Source organism: Meleagris gallopavo, chromosome 2 (assembly GCF_000146605.3).
Source record: "Meleagris gallopavo isolate NT-WF06-2002-E0010 breed Aviagen turkey brand Nicholas breeding stock chromosome 2, Turkey_5.1, whole genome shotgun sequence".
Classification (NCBI taxonomy): domain Eukaryota; kingdom Metazoa; phylum Chordata; class Aves; order Galliformes; family Phasianidae; genus Meleagris; species Meleagris gallopavo.
This window is the reverse complement of record NC_015012.2, coordinates 11,196,713-11,211,447: the sequence shown is the minus strand read 5'-3', so window position 1 is coordinate 11,211,447 and position 14,735 is coordinate 11,196,713. Positions and strand designations below refer to the sequence as shown.

General features: G+C 38.7%; 1 protein-coding gene across 1 annotated transcript; it reads right to left on the bottom strand.

The window, feature by feature from the left end:
• Positions 1-9,656: 9,656 nt before the first annotated feature.
• Positions 9,657-14,709, bottom strand: LOC104909557 (hydroxyacid oxidase 1-like). The gene is made up of 4 exons (XM_031552676.1): positions 14,566-14,709; positions 12,295-12,453; positions 11,977-12,046; positions 9,657-11,325 (listed from the first exon to the last, which is right to left on the bottom strand). Exons 1-4 carry the CDS (start codon positions 14,707-14,709, stop codon positions 11,255-11,257), a joined length of 444 nt encoding a protein of 147 aa, XP_031408536.1. The 3' UTR covers positions 9,657-11,254.
• Positions 14,710-14,735: the final 26 nt, after the last annotated feature.

The window sequence follows — 14,735 nt, the reverse complement described above, 5'->3', positions numbered from 1 at the left end:
TTTAGCACAGTATAGAGGAATGCATAAGTGTTTTTTGGTATCCCCCAGCTCTGCACTCAGATCATTTGCTTTCTATTTCTTCTTTTCAATAGATGTGCAGCAACTTGCAGGACAGAGACCCTGCTTCATACAGATTCCTAGTGAGAGAGATGAGCCTGCATACACCAACAAACACCTGAACATAGTCAAATGCTACAGGTCTGTTCAGTGACATCTCTAACTTAACCCTTTTTGTAAGTATTATCTTAGCTGGATTTGGAGCAGCACCTCCTCAACACCCATACCACCCTGCATCACTTTGTATTCTGTCTGACCCCCTCTTATCCTGCTTGCACTTAGTCCCACCACCAATGTAGGAATGACTAAACAAAGGAAATCTCTCTAGCTCTACAGTGTGCTTGATTTGTGGAAGAAAAGTTTCCATTTATAGGGCCCAACAAACCTCCAAGGTTCAAGCAAAGTACAAGGTGCTAACGAACAGAGCCTTGACAAACATTGTTTTCCTGTGCAGGGGCTCAGTACATAATGATTTCATTCAGCATCTACTGTTCAAGCATGGAAAGTGTTGGTAAAGAAATCCCACAGAGTTCAGATGACCATTTTCCTAACTTAAGCTTCTCTCTCTACTCCTCCTCCCATTTGACTTCAGGGCCTCTGCCAGGCATAACATAAATATTCATCAGCTGATATTTGCAGTAGCTGCAAAGTTATGAATGAGGCCAAACGCCTTTCCCTCCTGCCCCCTCTGCAAAATGGCAGCTTCTGGTCTTAGCTCATGGCCAAATAACACTTTCCAAAATCCCCAAAGTGCACTAGCAGGCTTTTCAAATTCAGACAGATTTTTAATGCACAAAGCAGAAATACTGTCTACATAATATTTACCCTGGGATTACAGAGAAATATATATATATTACTTCACTATACTTTTAACTTTGTGATGCCTTGACGTAATAGACAGAAGTGTTGGCAGCTCAAAATGTTGGTTGGTTTATTTCAGGGGACATGACTGCTGCAGGTTTCCTTTCTGAATCAAATACCAGACATTTGAACCATTTGTTGTGCAGAAAAGAGAAACAGCTTTAATTCTTAATGCTGGTTTCTGAACCACCTGGGTGCTGTCAGAAGGAGCCACATGCACTGGAAAACACTTTTAATAAGACTCCTATAAGCCTGTCTTGAACTCTCGATCCTGAAAAATGGAATCCCCACTGCCTGTCACGTGCTTTCCCTTTGCACATTAGGAAAGGGCTGCTGTTTTACAAATGTTCCCTTGTCACAAAGCCTGGAATTACGCTCTCAGACCTACTGTAGGTCAGTAAGACAGTGGGTATGCTCACACTAGCAAAGTCAAAAGCAGAAATGTCAGAGAAGCAGGAAAACAGCGCAGATACTTTTTGAGTCTAATTGAGCAAGGTACAAATCCAGCCAAAAAAAGACCCAGAAGAGGATCTTATGCAAAGCAGCACTAGATCTTAAAGGTTTTAAAATCCTAAATCACTACTGTAATAGCATAATTCTGATAATGAGGCATTGTAGCTTAGGTCAAACAATGATGAAAATTTGTATCTCTTGCCTATTACATACTGATTTTGCCATAAATAAGTCACACACAAACACACAAAAATAAAATAACAAGGGAAGTGATAGTCTTGGAAGGTTTTAGAGGTTTGTGATCACCTAATTTGATTTCTACCATGAAAAACCCAGAACATTTCATCCAACAAGTCTCCAACAGTTTGTGGCCAAACCAGAGTATATCTTCTAGAAACACATTTATTTATTTTTCATTTAAATGCTACAAGGAATGGACAATTTACCACAGCCCTTGGGAACATCCCAACACTAATAACCCTTGCTGCTAAAAAAAAAAAAAATCCCATACATTGTTTTTAATACTTCCAGCTTTGAGTCTGTATGTCTTCACTTTTGAGATGAAACAACCTCAACATTATCTCTTTGCTACCTCCTAAACAATATCCAGTCCTGTCAATCTCCTTAATATTCAGCCACATACACATCTATTTGCACAGAAATGTATCAGAAATTTTTTGCTTTCGACATTAGATGCTCCACTAAAGCTACATGCTGTTTTCTTGCAGCAAATTACTGTATTTGAAAATCCAGAGTCCTTACTAGATTGATGACTTCATTGCTATCAGCTATTGCTATAGCTATTGCTATAGCTGATAGCTATTGCTACCATGCTGCTTAGGAGTATTTTGCTGGGACAGCTAAAGTGTCTGTGGTTGCATAGTTGAACAGTAATTAATTGACAACATATCAAAATAGAGATGAGCTGCTTCTGGCATTTACTATGATGCTGCACCAGAAGACAGTCTGCCTATTGCCAGCACTGGAAACAAAAACCAAGAAAATAATAATAAATAAATAAATAAAAATTAATCAAAACAACATCTCTCTACAATCGATGAGGAAGTGGAGAAAAGTGTGCTCACCAACTCTGAGTAGAAGAAGAAAGAAACTTCTCTTGTAGTCATTTCCTCAAGACAGCAGGAAGACGAGATTGAAAAAAAAGCTAGCTGTGGAGAAAAGAATACAACTTACAAGAGCTCTCACCTGAATTAAAAAAACCAACCCCAAAAAAACCCAAAACACATTTACCTTGATGCATCTTGTCATACGATATGCAGACATTCTGCTTTTGTAAAAATTTTGGAAAATGTCAGTCACTGTACTCTTCTAACCATGCAAAGCAATTAAGATTGAGACATACTACTACGTGAGGACCCAGGAAAGAGCATGTTTCCAGATACATACTACTCTTCTTGTACTCACAGCTAAGAGGCTTCTAACAGGGGAAATAAAAATTCTCCAGGGTAGATTGTTCAGTACATTACAGTGAAGATTCAGTCAGAATGAAGACTTTCTTCGTGAGTCTGCATGGAGAGCGAATGCACTCTTGGCTTAGAGAAGTTTACTTAGCAGCCAAAATTATTTCATATCATATAAGACCAAAGATTTTCAATCACCCCAGTAAGCAGTAACACAAGTTAATGTAGAATTGTGGGCTTGATGTACTCTACAGTTCCTCGTTCTTTGTAGATTCTCTGTACCTTTTGTAATAACTGACATGTTCCATACATATTAGAGTACAAATGGAAAAAGGATTGAGAATCAAAAGAAATAGTTTTTATCTTTATGGTAAAGGGCCTTTTCTGTGATAGGCCAAAAGCATGCATCATGTTACAAGAGGAAGGTTGTGGTCTACTCTGGCCTGACTCTGATAGTTTGACCCTTCAGCTTCATCATCATTATGATGTAGTGGTCAGACCTGATGCTCTGTCTGGGTTCCAGGAAATCCAGAAGGATCACTCCCTTCCTATCCCAAAATATATTACCTACTTAGGACTATGTCTTGACCTTTTTTTTCTGGAGAATTTACAGGTTGCCATTCCATGGACTGCCATTTTGACTCTAGTTCACAGTGATAACACCATATCTTGTCACCAGAAATGATGCAATACAGGAAATTGTCACCTTCAGCCTCATGTTGATTCAATAGGTCCTGACAAAATTGAATACAAATTCTGTTCCTTTGTGAACATTCATGGGATCTACTTGGCACAACATAGTGATATTCTAACACTGACACCATCATTTCCAAAGCACTGAAGCCATATTCAGCACTGTACACAGTTTCCTAATAATACTCCACAAATGAGCTCAAGATGCTCAAGATCAAGTTGTTCTTCATTTCGTGGTGTGACAACTACACATTGCCATCTGGAACATGTCTTGTCTTTCACCACCCACCACCTTACTGTGCTCACATCCTCTGTTTGGTCTCCATTAACATTCAGGATGTGTTGACAAATGTCAATAGGTGTAATTTTTTCCACATAGAGGAATTCAACGACACACCTTTGCTTCATATACACTTCCATGTTAGCTATCCTTTTGTCAGACTGTCCCTCCAAGTCCATCTGTCTCACAGCAAAACAGAATATTGGCAGGAAGGTTCAACTTCAACTGCCATACTACCAACATCCACCTCTAATGTTGTGGACCAACATAATAATGTATGAGGCACAGCCCTCTTGTTCATGAATGACTATCCATAGGTTAACACGAGAAGATATGGTTAATGAAGTACCATGAGGGCGTACAGAGCTTCTCTGGCACCACTGCATAACCAGAAAATAAGCTAGGGATGAGACTGTCAGAGATAACTTTTAATAGATAACTACTGCACAGCTGTGGCAGTCTTCCAAGTTAACAGTAAGCACATACAATACAAATTTTGGGAGATTTAATTCTGGTAAGGCATAGTTTTTATGAGTAGATAGCATAAGGAGTGAAGAAGTCAAGAAGCACTTGTTTATATGTTAGTGTGTATGTCACACACCAGAGCTGTTCACACAAGAGCAAGACCTGATATTCAATCTCAACTTTATAAAAGGGCAACTTTGCTTGGGAAGTATCTGCAGTATTCAGGAGGAGTTTGGTAAAGTTTGTACAGCTAAGAACATCTTGGCCTCAGCATAGAACTTGCTACTTTCCTCCTGCTGTCTCAGAATTCCTGATAAAAGGTGACAATCAAGCATCTTGTATGACAATTTCAAGTATCTGATTCAATTATTATGGACCTAAAGGGATTTGTAACAAACTTTCAGTTAAACCAATGAAAACTGATGCTTCTTTGGAGGACAGGGAAAGAGACACCTGTAGGTTCAGATTCTCAGCTGACAGAGATCAGAACAACTCTGCAGACTGCAACAAAGCTACGCTAGTTCAAGATTTGGCCCTAAACATTTGAGACAAAGATAGAATCGGCATCCAAACAGATTAAGTGGGATAAATGTAATAGTGGTAGTCTTCTTTATTTACCCAAATGCATGACCCTTGCAGCAGAACTTCCAGAACAGCAGTCCCCATCTTCCCTGGCCCCTGGACAATATTACTGACTTATAAGATAACATGATGTAGGCAACAGTACTTCAAGGTCTTTGCTGGCCTCCCGCTTAACATCTTCAGGTTGTACGTAGCCTGGGAACCAGTGACTGGGATTCTTTGCCAAGATGTGCTTCATCTACTTATGCAAAGTATTGAAGTATCATATGCAACCTATAGCTCATGCCAAATTCCCATCTATGCAGATCTCCTACCTTCTGGCCAAATCCATTCACCAATACTCACACATATCCACGCCTCATTTGGAAATATAGCAAGTGGCAAAGACTCTACCCAAAGGTCCTAAGCATCTCTTTTATTACTTCTTCCTTGCAAGATCAAAACCAAGGACTCTGCAGGAAAGGCTGGTGCAAACATGGCAGCACTAGGCAGGACACAACAAGATGTAAGTTCACAACGCAGAGCTGAAACTCCTGAACTTGCAACCACTGAAAAAGCTATAGCCATCAGGCAAGAAGAAAATGAGGTGAGTTACTGCCATTCTTTATTTGCAGATGTCTTTATTACCAGATAATATTTGTGTCATTTTAAAACTGTAAGCAAGTTCTCTTTTTGCAATATAAACTTCTTTGTTTGCAACTCTTTCTACAGAGTGAAGTTTCTTATATGAAGGGCATGTAAAAAATTTTTTTTGCGAGTTTCTGGGTGAAAAATGTATGCTTGTCAACAGATTTTGACTATACCAAATTCAATATTTTTTGTTACTGTTAATCATTTGATGGCTGTAGATGTATAGCTCTGGAGTCAGAAATAACTTAGACTCTACTTACTACAGACTCTGAGGAGAGTTTGGGTATGTGAGATGATGCTGCTGGTCACATTCCCATTCATAGACATCATTCACATCTTACCTTTTATGAAAATTATCTCATATCCATGGCAGAATTCTGGGTCCAGTAACAATACATGCTGAATTAATTTGCTAGCCTCACCAAATAGAAAAGTACACATATTCTGAGTTTGTATAAAAGTTAACTTTCTACCACATTGGCTTATTGTAGGATTCTTGCATCTCTCTTTGTAGACTTAATGGCCAATCTTGAAAACTGGACAAATCTCATGTAAAATTAGCTTAACCATAAATACCTAATCTGTGGAACTCTTGTAATGAGCAAAACGTGCTTTGTATCCATTATGATTCTTCCTAACAGGAAACTTCAAGGTAAGTACACATAACTAAAGGTGTTAGCATACTGAAGGGCCTGGGGAGAATCCAAGAAAATCACAGTGTTTGATTGATTTATAGATAATAAGGAAGAAATATTAAGTCTACTGCAAAGCCACCACAGCCAGAGTTTGTCTGGCTAACTGGCAGAGTATTAGATGTGGTCCCAGGTGCAACAGGAGTCCTCCTCTCACAATGAAAAGTACAGAGGTTAAGAGCTCTTCTGTGACCCAGGTCTATTCACTGTTTCGGAGTACATCTTTGGACCTTTGCCAAAGATGCTGGGTATTTGCAATACGTAATGTTCACCTCAGAGTCATCTGCCTTAGGGGGAAAAGCAAGGTTTATAACTAAGGTGGTGAAAACGACTAAAAGGAACTTGGTTCTATCCTGTGACCGAGTGCTGGTGAAACTGGTTAGTCTCTTTATAAAATAGAAATAAGAACATTCTTTTCCTGTGTCTGTTAATTCACACTTCAGCCTCGGTTGTGCAGAGACTGCTGATGACATAGAAGCATCTTTGCATTGCACAGTGAGATCTTGACTTTGAGTAGAACTCACAGCTGCTGCTGTAATGAAATAAAAACAAATATTAATCATTGTCAAGATTATTTATTTTCCCCTTTCCTGAACAAACCATCTGTATGTATCTACCAGCCTTGCATACCATAAAGGTGCAAGTACAATGGATTACTTAATAAAGTTAATCCTGTGAGCACCCAACAAAAATGTTACGGAGATGTATTGATGGTCTCAGGGTCATTCCTTTCAGGGTGCTCCTAGGCACAATTCACACTGCTTATCTGCAATGATGACTTTGGAGCTGAAAACCACTACGAGGAAATAAAATCTTCGAGGTTTGGCTGGGACAGCCTCTTGGTGCCCCTTCAAGAACTCCAGGGCCTTGGAGAAGCATGAGGCTGACTCTCCAGAGCAGTCTAATATTGACACATAAACAACATACCTATCCAAAGGAAGAAACTGAATGACAACAAAAAAGCATTTTGCATCTGGAGGACATGTTCTCAAAGCAGCAAAACATCTTTCTTATGAGTGTAACGTATGTGGTATTCTCCCTCTGTTTGGCAAGAGATAAGAAAAACAGAAGCAAGGCAAAATTAAAACAAAACGGAGCATATAGGCATCATGAAACAATTACAGTACTGTGTCTCATTAGTATCCAAATTTGGGATTGGCAGTCTTGTTTTAAAAACAGTTTTCTTCAACACTCAGTGATAGAATTTAAAAGCTGACATATCTTCCTATATTGTGAGGCCACAGTCACAGCTGGTGTAAATCAGTGTGACCTAATGAAGTCAATAGAGCTTCCCTGATTTACACTAGCTGAGGTTATGGCTCAATAACATTAGATTTGCTTTCTAGGAGCGTTCAAGGAAGCCAACTTCTGTGTGTCCTATGATGAAGTGGTTATTTATAATGGTCTTCAGTGTGGTTTGGAGCCAAATTTCCACATCAAAAGTAGCTTTATAAGAGATATCCTTACAGTGAAGTTCAGTGAAAAATCATGACTTAAGAAGCCAGCTTTCCTTGTGCTCTCAGTATTTGATTTCAGCCTGAAAACCATTTGAGAAGCCAAGAAAAGCAGAGCCATTCCTGCCTACTTCCCCAGTTCTGCTTCATCTTTGTGTCGCCTACAGATCCAACAGGCCCTGACCTATACTGCCCGTTTATCAAACCAAGTTACTCTAAGTATCTGTTTATTTATGTTCAGAAATTCTCAGTAAGACAGACAAGTTTCATCCTTCACCTGAAAAATTGGGGATGGAGGTGGAGTTCCTACCAGTCCCAGAGCTATTTGTTTGATTTGGCCATGGGTAAAAAGCAAAATACAATAATGTGTCCCAGAGTTACAGCAAGAGGCGGAGGTCACAAGAAAACAGATCATGTCTTTCACAGCTCTTCAGCTCAAGTGAACTGAATTATGACTCCTATTATTTACTTAGTGGATTCCCCACCCTGTGCGCAGGCTCCGAATGTTCAAAAAGCAGCAGGTCTCTACTTCAAAGAACTGACAGGCTAAGCGAGGATGTAAGACCTATCCCAAAGCTACTCTAATCTCCTTCCCTTTAGATCTGAAAGGTGAGACGCAGTCCTCAGCTGACTTCTGCCATCTTCTGCCTCAGTCCTGTACTTCTTATGCTTCAGCACTCTCCTCTGCTGTACATAACTGCCCATCTCTCACAGCAAATACGTTCCTGATACAGCCAAATCTTTCCTCCAAATACACACCTACCTGCTTGTTGCAACTCAAGATCTGCAGAAGCATGCTGGTTTTTTTTCCTCTCTTAGGAAGGCCCTGCTCCTTGCATGTCTGGCTTTGATACACTCTACCAGATGTTCAGACAGTGTCACAGGCTCTTTCCCTGACCCTGCCACTTTGACACAGACTGCCTTTGATAGTGCATGTTGCTAGGAATGGGTCTCTGGAGTCCACACCAGAGCTGAAGCCTCTCTGCTTCACACTTGTATCTACATAGCCTTGCTAGAGAGCTGTGCTCTTCTGTACTCTCTTTAGTGGATTTAATCCTCTATGGGCTTACAGAGGCCAAGAAGATAACTTTATGGTGACATTTTCAGAAGATCTTTCAAACTGACAGCAGCAGAGAAATCCAGACAGGCTGAATATGGGGGGGAAAAAACAAAACAAAAAGCAAACAAACAAAAAACCCCACACAGTATATAAATACCTGTCTCACATCTTTGGATCTTGTGAGATACCACTTTCTCCTCAAAAGTCCAGGATCCTCATCTTGTACTCTCTCAGGTGTTGCTTTTGGATCTTCTCTCTTCACAAAACAGTGGAGAAATCCACTAAACGTAATCCTCTTTTTTCCACAGTATATTCCTGGTCTACTTGAAAAGTGGTTAGAAAACTCCATTCAGATACTATTCAGTTACCAGTCTATCAGGTGGGTTGATTTTTTTCAATCACCCAGCACATCAGTTGACTGCTGGCTTTCTGGGTAGATAAATATGACTCAATGTACTTCCCTTACTACATATTTTTCTATGAAGACATTTTCTTTTGGTATCCATGGCTTAGAGCAAAGATAAAATCAGAAAATAATTTTACAGTTAAACAAGATGGTGTGTTCATTATTTGACACAGATAGGCAGACATACTAGAGCATCATAAATGCAAAATATGCAAACTGTTCTGTTCTACTTCTATGCCTTCTATAGGCTTATTATTTTCTTTAGTTATATTGCATAAGTTATCTTCAAAAACATTCTCAACCTCCAGAAAGATCCACTACCACTATGTTATGCATGGGGTGCTTCCTTCTCTATGTGAAGATGCCATGAGCTAAAGTTTTACTTAGATTGAGCATTGTTCAGAATGGCTGAGTCTCTCTGATCTTCCCCCAATTCTATGACATAAATAATTAAAACATACAAAAAAGTTTCATTAGCATTTCAAGAAGCAATTGTATTTGGTTGTCTCCAAATCTAGTAAAATTCCATTGACTGTGAAATATATGTACTTTTTCTTTTAAACAGAAACTAATTTCATTTCTGTCAACTTTGTCTCACAGCCTTTCATACTTGACTCTGTTTTTATTTTTTAATGTGTGTATATTCTTACTAGGATTGAAAAGGAAGACAGGCAATTATCAGATAACAAGCAGGAAAGAACAAATATAAGCCCATTTGCCCAAAGGAACTAGAAATAGTTAATTTTGCACCAATAACAAAATCAGTTTCCTCACCAGCAGAATTTACCCTGGCCCACAGCGTTACAGAACTTTCCTTGAATTTGGTTGGGGCTAAGACAGGAAACTGCATCTTCTAAACTTTAGAAATGGATCTTAAACATGTAAACATAAGATACTATCCCCTATCTTTTAAGCAACATTTATATTATTTAAAATAAACAGTCTTTCTGAAGTTAGTCTGTAATTGACATCTGACACAGTCCACATTGCAACAGATATGATAAGTGCAGTAAACAGCAGAAATTATGCTTCTCTATGCTCTGAGAAACATTCATAATTCCTTACACAGATAAACTTTATTTTGTTGCTATGCAACCCCCACACAACACACTACAATCTGCAGTAAATAAGAGAACAAATTTTCAACTGAAGGGCAAGCATGCGGCCTTTTGGGTTTTCTCCCCATTTTGAGTTCCAGCCCCTGCTTTAGTTCATATTGTACTATTCCATCATTTATGACAAAACTGCCTCTAAAACTCAATACAGGATATTTCAAATAAAGCAAAAAGGGAGAATCAGAATGCACAAGTTCTCCTGACACTGATGGGAAACAAATGGTATTGTTGTATCAGTGACAGTGGAACAGTGTAATGGTGGCTTTAAAAAAAAAATCCACAACAAGATTTTCAAAACCTTTCTGCAATGCTGATGCAAGATGCTACAGATTTATCCAATAATCTAAAAACTGTAAACAATTGAGTCCAGTTTAAAACATGACTTAGGGATCCAGCTGGATATAGTCAGCACGGTTTGGTGAAGGCAATAGAACTACCAAGATTTGCACAAGCCAAAGAGCTGATGTGTATCTGATTCACAAGCACAGTGGTTGTCTGATTGCAAAGGGCTTTGAGTCACTTCTCCAATTTCACTTTGCTGTTCAGTTCTTTATAACTAAGAACTCTGAGTTTCTGCAGCCTACATGATATAAGTCCACATACTTATTAAGGAATAGCACATCATTATTAGGGAGAAGAAATTATATTCATAAGAAAGCAAGATTTAATTTCTGATCTACAGTGTAGTTTCTCTAACCAGTGAGAAAAGTACCTTTTACATTTTAAATTTCTACATTTTGATAGCTGTTTGCCATCAGAAATTTTTCTTTTATGGTTTCATTTTAACACTAAAAAGGTCTGTAAGCTAATATCAGCATTTATTGCAAAACACCTTCAAGTTTCTGTGTTGGTCTTGTATAAAGACTCATCTCTAATCACCAGTAACAGCACAGCAGCTTTCCATAAGTGCCTAGCAGAATAGGCTGTAAAACTTGAAGCAAGTAACTTCTTCAACAAGCAGTTGCTTACAGAAGACTCCTTCTCAGTCAGGATTGCAGCATGAGGCCCAAAGAGCAAATAGCATTGCTTTTTATCTAGCGTGCTTTCTGTACAACAGGCAACAGGCGAGGGGATCATCTTCAGATCTAAATCTTGGAAAGCAGTACTTCATGTCTTCGTATCAATGTCCTGCCAATCTCTTTTACAGTCCGGCAGCCTAGAGAACAAGTTACAAAGAATCATAGAATTCGGGACCTTTAAACGTCTTCTATTCCCACTGCCTTGCAACAAACAGGGACTTGCATGCCACCATCGGTTGCTCAGAGTACCATCCAGTCTGGCCTAAAATGCTACCAGGGATGGAGGTTCCACCATATCTCTCGGCAACCCGTTCCAGTCCCACACCACCCTCAATGTAGAAGACTTTTTCCTTATATCCAACAAATATCAGTCGAAATTTGGGAATGGTGGCCAACAAATATCAGTCGAAATTTCCAATTGCCTACCCCATGCTAAACTGGTTCATTTTCTTTTCCATAGAAAGCTATGTTCAGTCAGATGTAATCCACCCCTTAGTGACTGAGGATTTGACATCACTTTTCTATAGATCTGTGGCTCTTCTTACCCAAAATATTTTTTCATTTTTCACTTACTCTTTATGTCTACATATATAGATATCCTATATATAAAGTTGGGGTTAACATCAGTTTCTTTTTTCATCTCTCTGCAGGTTAACCTGTTTATATTGCAAATATTTCTGTCTCTCCTCTATAGGTTACTATGGTGCCTTGCACAGGGTGAATGAGAGCTATGATAAAATGTGAGGGAGAGGTGGTTATTACACTAAGAGGAAACACTGATGTCTCACCTGTCAGTGCCATTGCCAGTCGAAACTCTTCCTTCAGCATTTGGAGAACTTCTTTTGCTCCTTCTTCACCCTAAGCAATTAGGGTGCATTGTTATGCATACTTGCATCTATAGACAAGCTATAAATACATACCAGGAAAGTGTCATGGACAACTCTGACTCCTAAGTATTTGATAGCAAATTTGAGATAATTATATGATCTGGATACATACACACGTAAGAGATTCATTCTCTCACGCATACATGTGAATACACAAAGCGTAAAAAGCTAGTATAGGCATCTACAAACATATTTTTCAGATTTTTTTCTTTTACTTACTTGATAAACCAAGCCCCAGATGAGAGGCCTGCCGATGAATACAGCTTTGGCACCCAGAGCTAATGCTTTGAGTATGTCTGTGCCTTTTCTTACACCGCCATCTAGGAACACCTCCACCTTCCCCTCCACAGCCTCAACAATTTCAGGCAAGATATCAATCTAGAAGAGTGAAATCAGAAATACAGTTTCTGTAACCCTATTTATTTTCTGAATAAATTATTACGTAAAGAATTCAAGCTTCAAAAAAGCTAAGTGAGCAATTACTTGCCTGATTGTGTGCATAAATACAGCTTTGTGTGACTTGGCATATTAGCAGACATATACACAGGTCAAATTTATTTGGACAGCCACTTAAATAAAATGAGAATCAGCAGGGTCACATAAAATGTCCATCTAATCTCATGATGTGCATCCAATACAAGCCTGTACAAGCTTTTAGGAAGAATATAAGAAACAGCAGGCAGAGAGGAGAGCCTATTCCTTGATATTATTACCCTAACATTCAGTGTTCAGTCGTTTAGGAATGAAACTCAATCACTGACTTCTTAAACAGTCATCTACATTTTTTGCTTAAATTCACTATTCATTAATAAAAGGGACTGGCTGGCATTAAGGAGCACAAAGGTAGGCACTGTATCTGAAGATAATGAGTAAGAGATCTGTCAGAAAAATAAAATAACACATTTTTTTCATTTGAAAACACATCTTGATCTCAGGAATAGTTGTAGAGGGAACTTATTTATCTAAGAAAAACTCAACTTTCTCTGAGTTTTGAACAAGGAGAGAAACATTTTCTTCTTCTGAACGCATATACTTCTCTCACTAATTTCCACTTACTCTCTGCACAAGTGGTAAAAGCAAAGACAAATGGATGTTCCCAAGATACAGGAAGGGAATTAGCTAAAACGTCAACACCGTGCAAGAAGTTTCAAGAAGAGATGAGCCTCCTGAATTCAAAGCTCAAGCATTAATTACATAGCAGCTGTTCCTACAACATGCACACAGTTCCTATTCACGAATATCAGGAAAGAAACAAGACTAGGAGCCAAGTACTAAGGAGTGTGCGGTAGTAAAACAAAAGGCACACCAATTCATGTCTTTCAAACACGGATGCAATTCATTTCCTTTCTAATGGATAAAAAGTGACTAGGAGATTGGGGAAAAAACTTGAAAGAGCAGTTTGTTTTTAGATTTGGATTAAAATTTTCTTGAAGTTTGGCACTGGCTGTGATTTTTTCCCCTCCCTCTGGTTTTGCTCTCTTGCCAAACATATTTTGGATTTATTTCCATATACAGAGACTACTTTCTACATCCTGACAAACTGTATCAACATTAAAGTGCTATAATAACTAAAGTATGATGCAAACCATAATTAAAACATAGATTTCCTCAATGTGTAACTAGACACTAGAAATATTAGCCAGCTCATGTTCTGAAAAGCCATGAAATTATGCTTCAAAAACAGAAACTCTTTGCATGATTCAATACAGATATTCTCATGGAAACTGCATTTTGAAATACACTTTTCTCTGTAAGATGAAATTCAGTGAACATGCTGGCTTTGATAGTGTCATCTTCTCTACACAGTGACACTGTAAAGAAGAAACTTGAAAAAGTAGTCCACAAGCTTAATTTCAGTTCTACTTCAGTAGAAAATAGTAATTCCTAGTTTTTGAGCTCTCATTTTTCAAAATGCTTTTTTTTTGTTTTTGTTTTTAATATCCTCATATTTTTCCTGCTGGGTTACCTCACACAGACTTGCACAAGATTTTCCAATACTCTTGGTGAAACTGAAGGATACATTCTCTGCAGAGGACAAGAACAGGACAGAAGTTGAAGAAAATTGATTTCAGAAGTTTTGGCACCCACACTCCATAAAAGAACCAGTGGGTCCACTTGAAGACTTTCAAAAAACATCAGCAAGTGAATGGAATTGACTGGGGAAACCCTCAATTGTCCCTAAGGAAAGACTCAGAGAGCAGAATAGCTCTACAGGAAGGGGTGACACACCAGTGGGCCTGCCGAGCTGACAGCAGCTCGGGAGAAAAAGGGAGAATTTCCTTCTGCCTTTAGTTACTCTGTAACTCCAATTTTTCAGAAGTCTATGGAGAGTATTAAAAGTGAGAACAACTGTAGTAAGAGATTACTTCTCATAGATTAAGGCACACAACATGCATTTGCAGGTTTTCCCTCTAGCTATTATGTATTCAGTGGAAGGAGCAAGAAGCCAAAAGCAGAAAGAACTTGGTACTTATTGGCACCACTACTTACCGTTGCAGGAACTCCATCAAGCTGACGTGCTCCATGATTTGACACCAGTATACCGTCTACCCCAAGCTTTACAGCTTCTTTAGCATCATCAGCTGAAAATACATTAAAAAAAAATTCTTTCCAGAATGGGATCTTGAACATCATGATGAGGGAAATTATGACATCAGTAA

Bases quoted from the DNA above. Each gene is read 5' to 3' on its own strand.
- LOC104909557 (XM_031552676.1), bottom strand. From the start codon at position 14,709: ATGATGTTCAAGATCCCATTCTGGAAAGAATTTTTTTTTAATGTATTT. The intron at 12,454-14,565 runs GTAAGTAGTGGT...TCACTCTTCTAG, and splicing joins TTGATGGAGTTCCTGCAACG to ATTGATATCTTGCCTGAAAT. The intron at 12,047-12,294 runs GTAAGTAAAAGA...CTAATTGCTTAG, and splicing joins TCTGGGGCTTGGTTTATCAA to GGTGAAGAAGGAGCAAAAGA.